The sequence below is a fragment of the Mauremys mutica genome, chromosome 13 (assembly GCF_020497125.1).
Source record: "Mauremys mutica isolate MM-2020 ecotype Southern chromosome 13, ASM2049712v1, whole genome shotgun sequence".
In the NCBI taxonomy this organism is placed as follows: domain Eukaryota; kingdom Metazoa; phylum Chordata; order Testudines; family Geoemydidae; genus Mauremys; species Mauremys mutica.
In genome coordinates, this window is record NC_059084.1 from 14,722,189 (window position 1) to 14,739,249 (window position 17,061).

At 43.0% G+C, this 17,061-nt stretch overlaps 1 protein-coding gene across 5 annotated transcripts in view; it reads left to right on the forward strand.

The window, feature by feature from the left end:
- The window catches only part of SALL4 (spalt like transcription factor 4), a 122,331-nt gene extending 105,270 nt beyond the window's left edge, over positions 1-17,061 (forward strand). For 3 of the 5 annotated variants that reach the window (XM_044986313.1, XM_044986310.1, XM_044986312.1), the window contains exons 2-4: positions 11,537-14,065; positions 14,742-15,049; positions 16,439-17,061. In XM_044986313.1, the coding sequence (XP_044842248.1) occupies positions 11,537-14,065; positions 14,742-15,049; positions 16,439-16,861 (3,260 nt within the window). In that variant the 3' untranslated portion in view covers positions 16,862-17,061. The other 2 variants (XM_044986314.1, XM_044986315.1) reach the window with 2 other exon arrangements.

Below are 17,061 nucleotides of genomic sequence, written 5' to 3' on the forward strand. Positions count from 1 at the left end.
TTGTATTATTCAGGAGCCCTGCTGGTGAATCTCTGAGCAGATTTCCCTCTCTTCTTAACCTTCCTCTCACCCCCGCAGAATGGGGCTAGTGGGCCGCCCAGCCTGATCCTGCGCCAGAGCTACTTGACTGTTGTTGCTCTTTCTCCACTCCTACAATACCAGCTTGGAACAAAGTGCTAGAAACCGTTGCAGAAATCTCTCCGCTGCTGTTCGTGATAACGATCAGAAAAAAGTGGGTGGGAGTTAAACCATCTTTATGAACCCCTTAGTTAAATAAAATCATGTCAAGGCTGTTTTAAAAAAGAAATCTGGTCTCAGGATTAACCATAGTTTCTCTCCTCTTCAGAATAATCTAGATATTCTCCGACATAGGTGTGTCCATAAATACCAAGGGATGAAGCTCCATAACAAAGTTAAAATTCCAGCCAGATTGCCTGAGAAATGATCAAATGTATGCATAATTGCAATAATAAAATCAAGCCCTTATCTCACTCTTTTGCAAGAGAACATTTGCAAAGCAATTTGAGACCCACCTCTGAGAACAATGCAGTGTGCTAGAAAATGGTTTTGCTAACCTGGTGATCGATTAACAGGTCAAAAAAATCAGCAGGTGGTCACTTGAGAATAATACCACATACTGAAAATTAGCATTTTCACAAAAGGGTTTAAAATGCCCATTGTACTGGATTACAGCCATTGAAGTGTAGGCTTCTTAAAATGCAGTATATGACTCTTAAATAAAAAAAAATATTTCCAGGCTAAGAACTGAATTTGTAGACTGTATTTGGGCATCCATTCAAATTGGGACCCTAACAATTGAGTTCTCTAATAAGCATTAAAATATATTTTCTCAGCTCATGCTGCTATCAAGGAGGTATTCCTAGTTGTAGCTTTTCAAAAACAATGAGTTGCATGCAGTAAACAGTTGGTTAATGAGCCCTTACAAATGTGAGCCCGAGTCCAGAACTTCTTGTGCAAACGTGATTTATGCTACAAAAGTTGTCCATTGAGTCGGTGTGAGGTGCTCAGAGACCGGTCAGGTTATATTTGTGGGCAATATTGTTGTATCAACAGTGCGGCCCAGCTTGAGAATTGAACGCGCCTTCCGTGGCCCGTTGCTGCGGTTTAAATTAACAGCTAGTTAGTGCTGTTTGAATTTAACAAAGCTCGAGGTTGGTTCACTCAGCATTGCTGCACCCAGGGCTGACTCTGCTCGCTGTGGGGTGTGCTAGTGCTGGCTGATCTCTGCAGAGCTGTACATTGTAGCCATTGGGTGAAGCATGTAAGGCAGGCTGGCTGACTGACTGGAAGGGGGAAAATGTCTTGCTTGTTTTTTCCCTTTTACGTAAGTGAAACATTATATTGGTTGTACTGATCGAGTCCTCTTGCTAAACCCTGCAGCATGTGACGTTTTGACAGAGCTGCTGCTCTAACCTTTGCCTCCTCCTGCCTGCTGTGGGTGGTAAGTTGATGTCAAGCTTACAATTAGGACTCTCATGCAATTGACCTTGGCAGCGGGGTTTGCGCCGTTTAGCTTGGTCTTAAACACTGTACTAGTGTTAAGTGTGGTCCAGGGCCGCCTTGTTTATGGGCGAAGGACTTGCTGGTGGAAATAATTGAGCGCTGAGGAAGAAACAGTGGTGGGTCAGGTAGTAGAGCAAAAGACTTTCCTCCACTCTGAGGGGTTGCAGCCAGGCAGGCTTCATTGGCTTTGGGAGTCTCCTGTTCTGCTCTTTCCACACTGGGAAAATTAAATAACTAGGTGTTGCAGTAACTCTTTCTCTCTGTCTGTCTTAAACTTGGGTTCAGAAATGTTCTTCGCTCCGCAAACCCCAAAATTCGGGTTTATCTGCAACTTGTAATAAAAAATGTTGGTAGCTTTTGTAGCTTATTTTAACCACTGCACTTTTCGACCTCTGTTTTTATATTAACATAGTTTTGGGGCAGATGGTAACCTACTTATTTACATGTCCTTAGGGAATGATTAATTTTGTTAGTCGTTCTTCCAGCCAGCAATAACTAATGAATTTTAGTTGCATGTTTGTCGCTACTGCTGTTTTTAAATTGCAATCTCTTGTTCTGGAGAAAGTAGAAGGTTTTTGTAATTTTTGATCGAGCTAAACTGCCTTCCCGGCTCCAGAAATGGATATTGTTTTCAGTGTAATACATGAGTGCCCTCCACTGTTCGGCCTTTTAAGCTCAGTTGTTAATAGCAGCATCAGAACATGTGTTTGCTAAAGCTTTCAGTTTTGAGCCTCAGCAGGTAACTGCAGACATTTTAAAGGGGTTTGTCATGGCATTCAGCAACTTTGTTTTTAAAGCCCTTTGAAACTACACCAGAAGGTTAATCATGCAAGGACGTGGAATTTAGAGATCTAGTCTTGAGACATTTAAGAGTTGCTACCTCTGTTTTTACAAAATCCTACTTTTATGTGAGGATAGCGAGAGTCTTAAATTTGTCTAAATGATTTGGCACCTTTTTAGATTTTTTTTCAAAGCAATTTTTGTGAAACTTTAATATATTCTGGGTTAACAATAATAAGTACTCTTAAAGGATTGTTAACAAGGTTAGATTAAAACCTTGGAAGACACTTTTAGTTTATAGGTTGTGAATTATCATCATGAGGCAGAACAAGTCTTTTGTCTGGCTATTCTTGGGTAGGAACTGAATTCTGTTGAGAGATTTAATTACATTGTCTGCAATCATGATTGGAAACTTCAAATGTTTTATTTTAAAACACCTGCATTTCTTAAAATTGAGAAGGGAGCCAAACGTATTTACTAAAGCAGATAGATCTTGGTAGTTAGCTGTTTTGACATGTTTATTCAATCCTATTTTTCTTTGTGGTGCTTGTGATTATTTTTTTTTTCCTGATAGGCTTAGAAGAGCACACTTTGAGTTTGTTGCAGACATTGCTAGACTTGGGAACAAAGTATCTAGTCGAATTTTTTTTTAAAATGCCAGTTGAGACCTTCAAAACTAGAAATTACTAAACTGATTATTTAAAATTAATCATTTCTGATAGCAAGTAAGAAAAGGCTGTATGATTATGCTAACAGTGATTATTGGGAAAGTGACTGAGAATAGATAAACTGATCACATTTCTGTAAAAATGAAGAAACCTCACTGGGTATTAACTTCAGTTACTGTGAAGTAGACACTTTAAAATGTGTGTGGGTGTTTTTTGTTTTTGTGTCTAGTTTCTATGGTCTCTGACCAACCCTCCCTCCTCATCTTTCTTCCTTCCAATAGCTCCCCACTAAATCAAATCAGGTAAAAGGTGTGGGGTATTTTATTAATTGTCTTTAGGAAACTTTTTTTTTAAACTTGAGTCTAAAGATTTCATCAGACCTTATTGTAAATTACCACCTTATCCTACACAATAGTGGACTCTTCCTTCCCCCCCCTCCCCAAAATCCATTTGGCAGTGATTGAATCTAAAACCCCTGCTGGGTTTACTGCATTCTTCTAACTTATTGTATAACTAGATGCTGAGAGATAACATTCCTGAAATTCGGAGGTGGGGGGGTATAGAAAACAGAGGTTCGATCCCTGTGAAGCATTTTTGAGGGGGTTAACTTAAGTGCAGGAGTAACTGTTCTAACAGAACTCCCTTGCTTCTTGACGAATACTGTTACAGTATTTGGACAGAGTTCTCCACAGATGTAGACATGCATGGGGAGCTTTCTTTGCACAGAAGTAAACTTACATTTTGTTGTTTTAAGATTTCAGTTTGTGTCACTGGTAACTGTTTCTAGGGTGGTTAGGTAGAGCAAGGCACATGTTGTTGTTTTGGTAAATGAGGTGGTCTGATTGCAATCACTTGAGTGTTCCTGCAAGACAGGGAAGAGGAGGTGGCAGCTAGAAATCAAAACAAGGATCTCTGGTGAATCTTTTTATATTCACAAAAAAAATCAAGATTTTTTCCCCCCTGTCTCTGTCTAGGATCTCAAATGTTTGTGGTGGTGTAGCCATATTGATTCCAGGATAATAGAGAAGATGGGGGATGTAATATATTTTATTGGACCAACTTCTGTTGGTGAGAGAGAGGTTTATCACTCTTCCTCCTTTCTCTGGTCTCAGTACCTATAGTATTCAACTGTTTTACCACTACTGAATGCACCATTGTCACTGTGTCTGTCCCAGGTTACACAATACTTTCAAAATACAAGCTTGGGAGCTTAAATTCATAACTTTGCTAATATTAAACATGGACTGAATAGACACACTGGATTTATGGCTTATTACAACAATCTATAATCCACTAACACCCCACCCTCTTCCTCCCTATGACTGGAGGGGTGTTTAATGGGCCACTTTACCCTAAATGGTCCCTTGAAATGTGTTAACTTCTTATGCTAAACAATCTTACACCTTGCATTTAGCAGTGACACTCTGAGGGTATGGCTACACTTGCAGCTGTACAGCGCTGCTGCGGGAGTGCTCCCACGGCAATGCTTTGAAGCACGAGTGTGTGGTCGCGCGGCGCCAGCGCTGGGAGAGGCTGCACATACTCCACCTCCCTGTGGGGATTAGCTTGCAGCGCTGGGAGCCGCGGAGCGCGGGGCACTGTTTACACTGGCACTTTACAGCGCTGTATCTTGCAGCGCTCAGGGGGGTGTTTTTTTCACTCCCCCGAGTGAGAAAGTTGCAGCAGCGCTGTAAAGCGTCAGTGTAGCCAAGGCCTCTGTAAGGGCTTGTGAAAACAGAGCTTTTGCCCAAATAAATCTTAGTCTTCTGGCCAAATAAATCTTTTAGTCTTTAAGGTGCCACCGGACTCCTTGTTGTTTTTGTGGATGCAGACTAACACGGCTATACTTGACCCCATGCAAGGTGTTTAGTGACGACACTATGGGCTAGACTACACTGGCAATGCTAAAGTGCTGCCGCAGCAGCACTTCAACATGGCTTATGTGATTGCAGCGTGCGCTTTTTTTTTTTTTTTTAAACTACCCCTATGAGGGGCTTAGCTACCAGCTCTGGGAGCGCAGCTTTACAGCGCTGAAGCCTGCTGCGCTCAGGGAGGTGTCTTTTCGCATCCCTGAGCAGGAAAGTTGCAGTGCTGTAAGTTGCCAGTGTAGACAAGCCCTATCACACTGACCTCTTGTTGGCAAAGTTAATCCACCTCACCTGAGAGGCAGTAGCTACATTGGTCTCCTGGCCTACAGTAACTCCTCACTTAGTTATCCTGGTTAACATTGTTTTGTTGTTAGGATGCTGATCTATTAGAGAACATACTCATTTAAAGTCGTGTTAATGTTCCATTATAAGATTGTTTGGCTTGCCCCGCTCCTCCTAGCATTCCAGCGGGGTGTGGGGGGGGCTTGCTCCTCTACCCTTAGCATTCCAGTCGGGGAGTGGGGCCGGGGTGGGGGGGCTTGCCCTGCTCCCCCTAGCGTTCCAGCCGTGGAGCCCCCGACTCCACTCCCTGGCAGGTGCGCTGGGCGGGCAGAACAAGTCAAGCCCTGCTACATCCCTGCCTCAACCAAGCTTCACAAACATCACTGGTGAGTACAGTATTGAATTGTTTAAAATTATTTTAAATTTGGTTCTGTATCTTTGGGGGGAAAAAAAATCTCCCTGGAACCTAACCCTCCCTATTTACATGAATTTGGTTTGATTTGTTTAACATCATTTTGCTTAAAGTAGCACTTTTCAGGAATATAACTACAATGGTTAGGTGAGGAGTTACTGTGGTACTGTGTACACTGAGAGGTAGGTTGATATAACTATGGTTTTGTCTACACTGGCAAGTGAAAGACATGTTATGTTGTTCAACAGCGTTTTTAAAAAACAAACCAAAAAAACCTACATACACACCCGAAAGACAAGAGTTTCATTGACAACAAGCGCTGGTGTGAACAGCTGGCAGGACTGGTCTCCTGCGGGAGGAGCTGCTCGTTGGAGATGGAAGTTTGTTGTCAGTAGGAGAGCTCTCTCCCACTGACAAACTGCGGGTACGCTGCGCTGCACTGCACCTTTTAGCAGCACGGCTGTAGCAGCACAGCCATTTCGCTAAAAGGTGCACAGTGTAGGCATGGCCTTATGTCTCTCGGGGGGGGGGGGGTTGATTTTCTTTTCTTTTTATCACACCCGTGTGTGATGTACACCTGGCCTAAGGGCTTGTCTACACTGGCAATTAATAGCACTGCAACATTCTTGCTCAGGGGTGTGAAAAAACACCCCCCTGAGTGCAGAAATTGCTGAGCTGTAAAGCGCCAATGAAAACAGTGCCCCAGTGCTGGGAGCCGTACTCCTTGTGGAGGGGTGTGTGTGTGTGTGGTTTTTTTGTTTGTTGTTGTGGGTTTTTTTATTTTTTTATTTTTTCAAGTGCTGGGAGAGCACTTGCCCAGCGCTGCGCGGTGACCACACAAGGCACGCAGCGCTTTAGTATTGCCAGTGTAGACTAGCTCTAAATTTCCCAGATCTGGAGAAGAGCTTTGTGTGTGCTCAAAAACTGGTCTGTCTCTGACCAACAGAAGTTGGTCCAAAAAAAGACATTACATCATGCAATTTGCCAATATTGATTCATTTATACTCAACCCTCTGCCCCTGCGAGGCAGAGAAATAGTCTCAGTTTCACAGTTAGGAGGAGATTGGGGATTTGGGGGAGGTGGGGAGAAGGCTGTGCTTCATTATTTTTCCCAGGGTTACACAGGAGTCTATATTGGGAATTGAATTCAGATCTTCTGAGACCCAGTGAATGTGAGGTTGTCAAAAATAGGGGAACAAATGAACCGTATGGAACAACAAGAATATCAGATGGCTACGGGTATCTTTCTAAACCAGTAGAGTTAAATCAGTACAACTTTGAGGCCTTTTGGGGGGGGCGTGTGTGTGTGTATGTGGTGTCCTGGGTTTTTTTTGTTTTGTTTTTTTCTTTTTCTTAAGGCAGAACAAAAATCTCACTGCCTTAATCCCAAATTTGCAAGTATTTTGACCTGCAACTTTGTGGGTTACGTATCGGATGGGAGTGAGTTAGTTCTTGTGAAACTTTGAGCCTAAAAAGCCTTTTGAGTCAGCATGCACCTTAGTTCCAGGAAGGAAAGTGGGGTTTTTTCTAATTTTTTTTTTAAATTTTTCTTTTTTAACAACCTCAATTTTACTCTCCCTCATCATTGATAAAGGTAGAACTAAACTCCCACTTTATGGAGTTCTAAAATTTCTGTTTGACCTCAGTTGGTCCCTTTCTGTTGACCGAGTCCTGAGTCAAGTTGGGTCTCATATACTATTTTAGGAGACTTCTATTTCTGAGTGAAATTTTTTTCAGTGGAAAAATGGGTTTTTGGCTACAGTGGCTTATTCTTATTTTGGAGTGCCGATTGTATGTATTGGGTGCATCAATGAAAGTTGGTCCCCGTGATCTAGCACTTTACCTTTTGCTTAGGGGACTGCCTGGCTATATATCACTAGGTTTAAAAACTGATTTAAGAGTTGCGGTGTGTGTGTGTGGAGGGGTGGGGGGATGCTTTGTGTGGTGGTTTGTATTTTTATTTCTTTTTTGGGGGGAGGCTCTGTTTTGTGTATTTCAGGGCAGGTCTACACTTAATGCTGCATCAATGCAGCTGCATTGATGCAATTGTGCGGCTCTACTGTTTAAATGAAGACACTCCTATACTAATAGGAACTCTTCCCCCCAGGTTAGTTAATCCACCTCCCGGAGAGGCAGTAGCTGCTTCTCCTGTTAACATAGTGCTGTCTAGATCAGGGGTAAGCAACCTATGGCGCACGTGCCGAAGGCGGCACCTGAGCTGATTTTCAGTGGCACTCGCACTGCCTGGGTTCTGGCCACCGGTGCGGGGGGCTCTGCGTTTTAATTTAATTGAAGCTTTTTAAACATTTTAAAAACCTTATTTACTTTACATACAACAATAGTTTAGTTCTATATTATAGACTTATAGAAAGAGACCTTCTAAAAACGTTAAAATGTATGACTGGCACGTGAAACCTTAAATCAGAGTGAATAAATGAAGACTTGGCACCCCGCTTCTGAAAGGTTGCCGACCCCTGGTCTAGATGGAGGATTAGGTTGGTATAACTGTCACTCAGGGGTGTGGATTTTTCACACCCCTAAGGGACATTATTATACCAATGTAGGTCTGTAGTGTAGACCTGGCCTCAGTGTTTTCTGATTAGCAGAAATGCACATCAATGTAGTGCTGAAAGGCACCCAAGAGGTCACCTCCTAGTCTATACGCCCCTTCAGCCCCCTTACACTGAGGCACATATTACTGTAGTTGCTCCTATACGGGCCTTGTTTTGGTAGTTATTGTAAGGCCGAGATTATATCTCTCTCCACTATAATGTTGCTGTGAATTTTTCTTAACCTGACCTAGCTTAAGGAAACTCCTTCAAAGCCTTTCATTCTGTGGGCAACTACAAATTTCAACACTATTTTGCATTTTCGTTGCTGAGAAAAGCGTGGTGTGAGAGAGAGACTCTGTTACTCGAGCCAAATGTCAAGGTTTGCCATATCCTCCCCCATGAAACTATTCTGGCCCAAACTATATACACTCACCTGAGTTGTAGGTGTAAAAATGTCTGTCCATGCAAATCCTCTACTTGCGTGCACAAGATGCACGCTGTGCAGCCTGGTAACATATAGCTCTAATATAGGGGCTGTAATTATTTTGTAGTTGAACCCTTTTTAAAGTAAGCTGGAAAATTAAGCTTATCAACAGTCTCTGATAATCCTGATCATTTGCTCTATAGTCTAGTTACTAAAATGCAGCATCCAGTACTACTGAAATAACTCAGCTCCGTGGGTTATTGGCATTATTGGACCTGATCATGTAGAGGCTGAACACCCTGAACTCCCACTGAAGCCATAGAGAGTCAGGCCTCCACACCATTGACCTATAAAGATGGAACTCAAACAAAGTGCCTCTGTGATCAAAGGGTCACACCGTGTGTGGCCAGAGGGCACTTTATAGTTTCCTGGAAGAAGATAGAATGTCTTGAATGCTGTGTGTATAGGTGGTGGCAGGAAAGGGGAACTTGTTAACGAATAAAATAGGGCTGCAGCCTTCTGAGGTGAAAACACAACTGATGGACGTATACGATTACTGTGGGAGCTCTTGTTAAAGTTGGGATAATAAACGTGACATAACTCATCAATGGTGAGTTGATGATGAGTGGCTCCTGGGTGTCCGCTGACCTAAGGAGCTTAAGGCTCTAAATCAGGGTCATTTGGATGAGTGTTAACACCTTTTTCAGACCATGGTAAAAATTTCCTCTCAAATCTTTCTGCAGAATTTTTAAAACTCTATGTAGTTTGGAGGGGAGAGGAACCAGAAAAGTCTGGAAAAACAGGAACATTCCTCTTCAGCTTTTGGCACATTGAAGAGGGAAGTGGTTACACTTGGGTTCTTGTCTAATTTACAAAACATAATCTTTCTGCTTCCTGCTCCCCACAGACTGTGTCTGACAGGCGAGTGCTGCTGCTTAAATCCCAAAGTGAGGGTAGTTCACAGTAAAATGCTTATCTTGCAACCCACCTTGTACAGAGACAAGGTGGGGAAAGAGCTCTGTCTAGCTCAAAAGCTTGTCTCTTTCACCAACAGAAGTTTGTCCGGTAGACGATATTACCTTCCCACCTTGTGTCTCCAATATCCTGGGATCAACACGGCTACAACTACACTAAATATACCAAATATCCTGAAAGTTGTCGTAAAAGTCAAAAGATTTTGGTGACACTGAACACCCACTTTGTCTTGCCAATGTTCTGAGACCAGCATATTTCCAACAACACTGCAAATCCATCCATCTTGCCCACTCTAGACACTCTAAGTGCTAAATTAACAGTTTTGACACAGGCAATAAATTATACTTTCCCTTTCTATTAAGGTTTGGCCACCCCTGGCCTACACTCTCTGATCCTCCGATGTCCGAGAGCCAGGTGCACCTGCTCCAGGCTTCTGCCCTGCAGTGGGGTGGTGGGGCTCAGGGCTTCAGCTCTATGGGAAGTATCTGCAGGTGCTCAAGGTTTCAACAAGAGCAAGGCGGAAGCCCTGAGCTCCAGCAGGTACCTCCTGGAGGGCAGAAACCCCTAGCCCCCTCCCCACTGGGCAGAAGCCCCTTCCCCAGGCGTAGGCAACCTATGGCATGCATGCGGAAGGCAGCACACGAGCTGATTTTCAGTGGTGCTCACACTGCACAGGTCCTGCCCACCAGTCCGGGGGGCTCTGCATTTTAATTTTAAGTGAAGCTTCTTAAACATTTTAAAACCCTTGTTTACATACAACAATCATTTAATTATATATTATAGACTTGTAGAAAGAGACCTTCTAAAAAGGTTAAAATGTATGACTGACTGGCATGCAACACCTTAAATCAGAGTGAATAAATGAAGACTCGGCACAGCACTCCTGAAAGGTTGCCAACCCCTGCCCTAGCCCCACCACCCCACTGCAGGGCAGAAGCCCAGCGCTTGCCCCCCAGTCTGGTAGGTGGAGAATGGGAGGGGCGAGGGGGCCAGCTCTGTGAGCCACACTTTAACTATAAAAGAGCCACAGTTGGGCAACCCCTGGTATATGCTGACTGCTAAAATAGTATTTTTTTTGCATTTATTTTTTTAAGAAAGTCGTTATGCTCTTTCTTAGAACAAGATGAAGCTTCAAAGTTGTTCCACGTGAATGTTAAAAATGTAGGCTTTATTAGCCCTTTGTTTAATGTAATGCTACTTTTAAAGGAAACTAGTATTCACACAAAGGTTTGTCTTCTGTTCATACAGTCTGATTTGCTTGAAAGGAAGTGGTTTCAAAAGTCTTATTAGAAGAGCTGTAATCTACTTAACATGGTTAGTTCTTCTAGTATATGGACTATAACACCAGGTTTATTCATTCTATCAACCCTTTTCATAAGATACCTAGTATACTGTAATATGGGAGAATAATTGCAGTTTCATTGTTTCTATCTGCAGTGGTTTTGTGCTTCAATGGAATCTATATCAAATGGAAGGCAGTTATGATGTGTGTTAACTCTAGAGATTCATAGCTTCATATGGCTTTGCTAGAATTTGGCCATTGACCCTCTAAATAACAACTTAATTATGACTTTTTTAAATATGAAGTAAACAATCACATATGTCCTCCATCACTGTCTTGCCTTTTGAGTAGTTTAAAAAAAGAACTCCTCCAAGCACTTAGTTAGAACACTCATTTCTATTTTTACATGTGTAAAGAGACTTATAGTGAACTAGTTACCTAGTAATTCAAATGGGGAAAACGCCATTCCTCTTTCCCTCACAAGGCTGACGGTAGGAAAGTATACCACCTTTACAGACACATGAATAGAGATGTAGTGTGACCTTGAGCAAGGTACAAAGTGAATCAGTACCAGAGCTAGGGATAGGACTTTGGAATCCCGTCTCCAAGGTTTGCATTTGGTCCATGTGGCTAAGATCCCATTATCTTGCATTTATATCTTTCAAATTCTTGGCTTACCTACAGCCTTAACCTGGGAAAAATGTACCCATGTTCTAGATCTATGTATACATAGGGAATATTTGACTTTTCTATTTTTCTCCCCCCTTAGGGAGTCCACAAAACGCCCCAGGTGATGGAGATGGTGAAATGAGTTCCAAAAGGTGCCGAACAGAGGAAACCAACATCTGTGAGAAATGTTGTGCAGAGTTCTTTGATCTTTCTGAATTTCTTGAGCATAAGAAAAATTGCACTAAAAATCCACCTGTCCTAATCATGAATGATAGTGAAGGAACAATACCCCCTGAAGACTTCCCTGGAGCCTCTACAGAGAGCTTTCCGAATGATCGACAGGAGAGCCAGCCAGCCAAGGACAGTCAGACAAAGAGTTGCACTGGCTCTGTAGAGAAGAGAGAGGGGAAAGGTGATACTGAAGTAGTGGGAGGAATGTATCTAAAAACAGAAACTCCTGTTACTCCTGCAACTCACGGGCTAAGCTATTTACCAAAATCCAAAGTACCAAACACTAATGTGACTTTGCAGACAATACGTGGCACTAAAGTGGCTGTGAATCAGCGTACCTCTGACACCATCTCTTCCTCAGCAGCCAGTTTTAATGCTATTCCAATGATCCTTGAACAGCTTGTGTGCTTGCAGCAGCAGCAACTCCAGCAAATTCAGCTCACAGAGCAAATCCGCATCCAAATTGCCATGATGGCTCCTCATGCCCTACATCCTTCAATAGTAGCTGCTACTGATCCACTAAAAGCTTTGGGTGCTCAGATGTCTCAGCAGCTGTCTGCTGCTGTTGCTTTAATTGGACAAAAAGCTGGAAGCCAAAGCCTATCACTGGAATCCTTGAAGCATGGAAAACTACCTCATTCTAACATAGTCATTCCAACTGCTGGCTCGGTAGCCAGTGGGCTTTCTTCTTCCTTCTCCCTGAAGCCTGAAGCAAACAGAAGCCTCCCAAGTTCTATGTCTCGTTTTCCAAACCCTTTACTACCTCAATCATCTAGCTCTGTCATCTTCCAAAACCCACTCTCTGCAGTTTCTTCAGTGATTGATCCCTCAAAGAAAGGGAAAGGGAAGCCTCCCAATATCAGCGTGTCTGAAAGCAAACCAAATGCTGAAGAACCTTTCTTTAAACATAAGTGCAAGTTCTGCGGCAAGGTCTTCGGCAACGATAGTGCTTTGCAGATACACCTCCGCTCCCACACTGGTGAAAGACCCTACAAGTGTAACATTTGCGGTAACAGATTTACAACCAAAGGAAACCTTAAAGTGCATTTTCAGCGTCATAAAGATAAGTACCCTCACATTAAAATGAATCCCTATCCAGTACCTGAGCATCTGGACAATGTGCCCACTAGCAGTGGAATTCCCTATGGAATGTCTGTACCACTGGATGAGTCTAACCTAATTGTGGACTGTAAGCCTATTCTGACATCACTGCCTACCTCAGTAGGCACTGGCTTGCCTCAGAGTATCTCCAATCTAGCATGCATCAAGGAGTCTCTTGCCAGCACATTTTCAAGTGACATGCAGCCAAGGCCTTCTCCAGAAAGCGAAGGTGGTTCTTCCTCATCAGGAGCAGCAAGTCATGAGTCGGGAACTGAGCAGCGCCTGAGCTCACCGCAAGCTAGCTGCAGTGTGAGTGTCTTCCATGTAAGCGGAGCAAGTGAGCAAGGTTCAGAAACATCTAAGCTACAGCAATTGGTTGAGAATATTGACAAGTCCACCACAGACCCCAATGAGTGCCTCATCTGTCATAGAGTGCTGAGCTGCCAGAGTTCACTCAAAATGCATTACCGTACTCACACTGGAGAGAGGCCATTCAAGTGTAAAATTTGTGGCCGTGCCTTCTCAACAAAAGGTAACCTTAAGACTCATTATGGTGTCCACCGGGCAAACACCCCCCTAAAGATGCAACATTCCTGTCCAATTTGTCAGAAGAAGTTTACAAATGCAGTTGTATTGCAGCAGCATATTCGCATGCATATGGGGGGACAAATTCCCAATACACCTATGCCGGAAAACACTTGTGATAATACTGATGTGGATCCTACTGTGACCGAGAAGAATGGAGACCCGACTCGCCCAGGTGAGAACATGGAAAGCATAGAAGACATGGAAGAAGACCTAGACTCTCAGGATGGCCCTAGCAGCTCCTTGAAACCACCAATTCCATATGATGCACAGTCAGAATCTCCAGGCCCAGCATTTTCTGGGATTGCAGCACTGGAGAACCAAATGAAAATGGTAAATTCAGCTTTGAACTTGCAACGGCAAAGCAGCCTGAAGTCTAGTGACAATGGCTCGGCAGAAAGTGATGGCATGACGAATGATTCTTCCTCTGTGGCAGGTGATCCAGATTATCAAAATGGCAGGAGTCCTGCCGCCTCTGAATCTGCTTCATTCCAGGCATTGTCCCCAACCAATAGCCAATCTGAAAGCATTAGGTCAAAGTCACCAGGTTTCAACAGTCAGGAAGATGCTGGCATGGGAAATAAAGCTGATGGCCCTGTAAACCATCTTGCAGAAATGGAAGGGGCTGGAGCTTTGGATCTAACTTATGGCAATATTGGTCGAAAGATCATCAAAGAAGAACCTGGGTTACACTTCCCAAATGGAGAGTATGGTGAGTTATAACCATTAGCTGCACTCCCCATCACTAACAAATCCCTCTAGAGGGGAGCTCCTCAGAAGACCAGTGGGAGTAAGACACTCATCCTGCTGGTTTGGTTCCTTTTCAAAAGGAACATGGTGCTTGTTGCTCTGCAAGCCACTGAAAATCTCCTTCCTAATTTCAAATTCCCATTTGAAAGTAAAGTCATACGCACAGAATGGGCAAGTTTTCAAGTTGTAGCCTCCTGCTGCCTAGTGATCACACACTCATCCCATTTACTTCAATGGGAGTTGTGCTCAGTATCTTGCATTTTGTCCTAAAGTTATTAATTAGCTCTCTAAACCAGACACTTCAATGCTGATAAACCATGGAACAGACTGTTCAGCACTAGTATATGACGTGTAAAGCTAGTATAGCGAATGCCGTGTCTGAGCTTTTTGGCTCAGGGAGAAAGTTGTTAAATCCTGAATGCAAAGGAACATATTTGAAGAACCCCAACTCCCTCTTGCCTCAAACAGATAGACAACCCATTAGCACCTATGTGCCTGCAAATTACAGCTTGCATGTTCACTGGGTGTTGGGGTTTATGCACTTTCAAAAATCTGGACCCAATATCTTGCTTCCAAAGTTTAAACAGAGCTGAAACGTGTAGTGGTGGTAGCCTAATGTGTGTGTTCTTTCTCTTCAGGTCGCAGCAGCATTCATGCTGCTTTTGTCAGGGCACCACCGGCCCTCATAAAAGTGGAGATGTCTAGTGAGCGTCCTATTAGCGCTAGCCATTTTATTGGCCCACCAACTTTATCACCTGGTGTTCCCCCTCTCCTGGTGCCACGGCCTAAGCTTTGCCGTCCAGCTAAACAGCACATCTGCACTACATGTGGGAAGAACTTCTCCTCTGCAAGTGCTCTTCAGATTCATGAACGGACCCATACTGGTGAAAAGCCATTTGCATGTACTATCTGTGGGAGAGCCTTTACCACAAAAGGAAACCTGAAGGTAAGCAATTCTTAAAGGGGCTGAGGTATACTGATGCCTGCTTTGGAATCACCTTCACTAGGAAAGTCTCTTAAACAACCCCTCTAAAATACTTCTATTCCTTCTAATATAATCATCCAGACTTTAAAGATGACCACTAATAATTTCTCCTGGCCCTCTGGGTGGTCATTTAAGACCGAGTTTGCTATAGTCTCTCACTATGCAAGGATCATACATCCACTTAAAAGTTACAGTTCTTCCCCTGCGGTTAAAAACAAAACAAAACAAAACAAAACAAAAACCTGTAACTTCTAACTGCTTTGTTTAGCAACCTCCAAATGCTCCTGAACCATGGTGTGGGTTTGGGATCTGAATTTAGTAGCTGAAGCCCATATCTAGATGATACCTCAGCATGCAGGGGAAAAACCCCTGTTTAAAACACCAAAACTGTATTTGATCTGATTCTTTCAAACCCAACATTTTTTAGCAATGATCATTGTTCACCTTACTGGAACATGTTATAGGCTCCACTATTGCTTGGAGCACACTGAGCGTCCCCTGTTGAAGTGGCTGTCACTGGAGCAAAGTTTTGCAACAAACAATGTTCAGGGATTTCAGTTAAGCACAAAAAATTGCCTATTGTGCTCCTGTTTATCAGATTAATCCATTTGTCTTTTAAGGAACACTTAGCTTCCCCACCCACACTATGGTTTGACACTGTAGAGTTTCAAGACTCTTCCTGTCTAACAGTCTTTGCAGAAATACTCTATAAGGAGGGGTGAGAGTGGAAGAGGAGAGAGAGAAAGAAAAGAGATGCTCAAACTTGGAAAATAAAATGAAGACTGGGGTGCGGATAGCTGCTTGTTGTAGGTGGGTGGTCTTCCGGGAGGTTCAGTGTTTGTGCAGTAATATGCTATTTGTGTTTTTCCAACTACACGGGAGTGTATTAGCTGCCAAAATTCTATTCATGCTAGACTTTTTGTAAAACCATTTCTAAAGTCCCTGCCTTGCCTTAATTCAGCACCACTTGGCAATATTCCCTGTAGCCTATTCTTAAGAACCAATGTATCTTTAATTGTGTAGAGGAAAAAATAAACTTTTCCCATGCACTAAGTAACTGACTACTTCTGTTCTTGCTTTCCCTCTTTTTTTGTTCTACTTCAGGTGAAAGTAAACAAGAACATGTAGGGCATATAAGCCATTCTACAGTAACACAGATCTAAACAAAGATTTTGCTGTAGTTTGAGTACAAAACTACATAAACGTTCCTCTGAATGTTTGGCTTTACTTTATCTTGAGGCTCAGATACCATAGTGCTGGTGAGGTGTAAGAACTTGGATAGACTAGAACAGGAGCTCAGAATTATGGTAGCTCTCATCTTCTAACTTCTCCTACCCCCTCTTCTGCAAGGTCCATGTTGGAACTCACATGTGGAATAACTCTGCCAGGCGTGGAAGAAGATTATCCATTGATAATCCCATGGCTCTGTTGGGGAATGATCCAAAGAAGGTATCTGAAATGTTTCCAAAGGATATAGTGCCTCCTTCGGTGAACATTGATCCCACAGTGTGGAACCAGTATGCAGCGGTACTCAGCAATGGCTTGGCAATGAAGACTAATGAGATTTCAGTGATCCAGAGTGGTGGCATACCTTCTCTTCCAGTCACCATTGGGGGTGGTTCTGCAATAAATACTGCAACAGTCTCCAAGATAGATGGGTCCCAGTCTGGAATTAGCTCGGATATGGAGAAAGCTGGTGGTGCTGCTGCAGACAATGTGCCGAAACACCAATTCCCTCACTTCATGGAGGAGAACAAAATTGCTGTTAGTTAGAAAAACTCTTTGTGAAGGTGAAATGCAGAAAGAGCAAATATATATACAAACATATATTTTTAAGAGATTCCATCTCAACCTCCTATTTTCCTATTGACATGCAAATGATTTTATGGTTGTCTTTGTAAGAGTTGCCCACAGTACAATCATGATGTTGCTTTGCAAAAGTAGAAATAATAATAAAAAAAAAATCCTCCTTA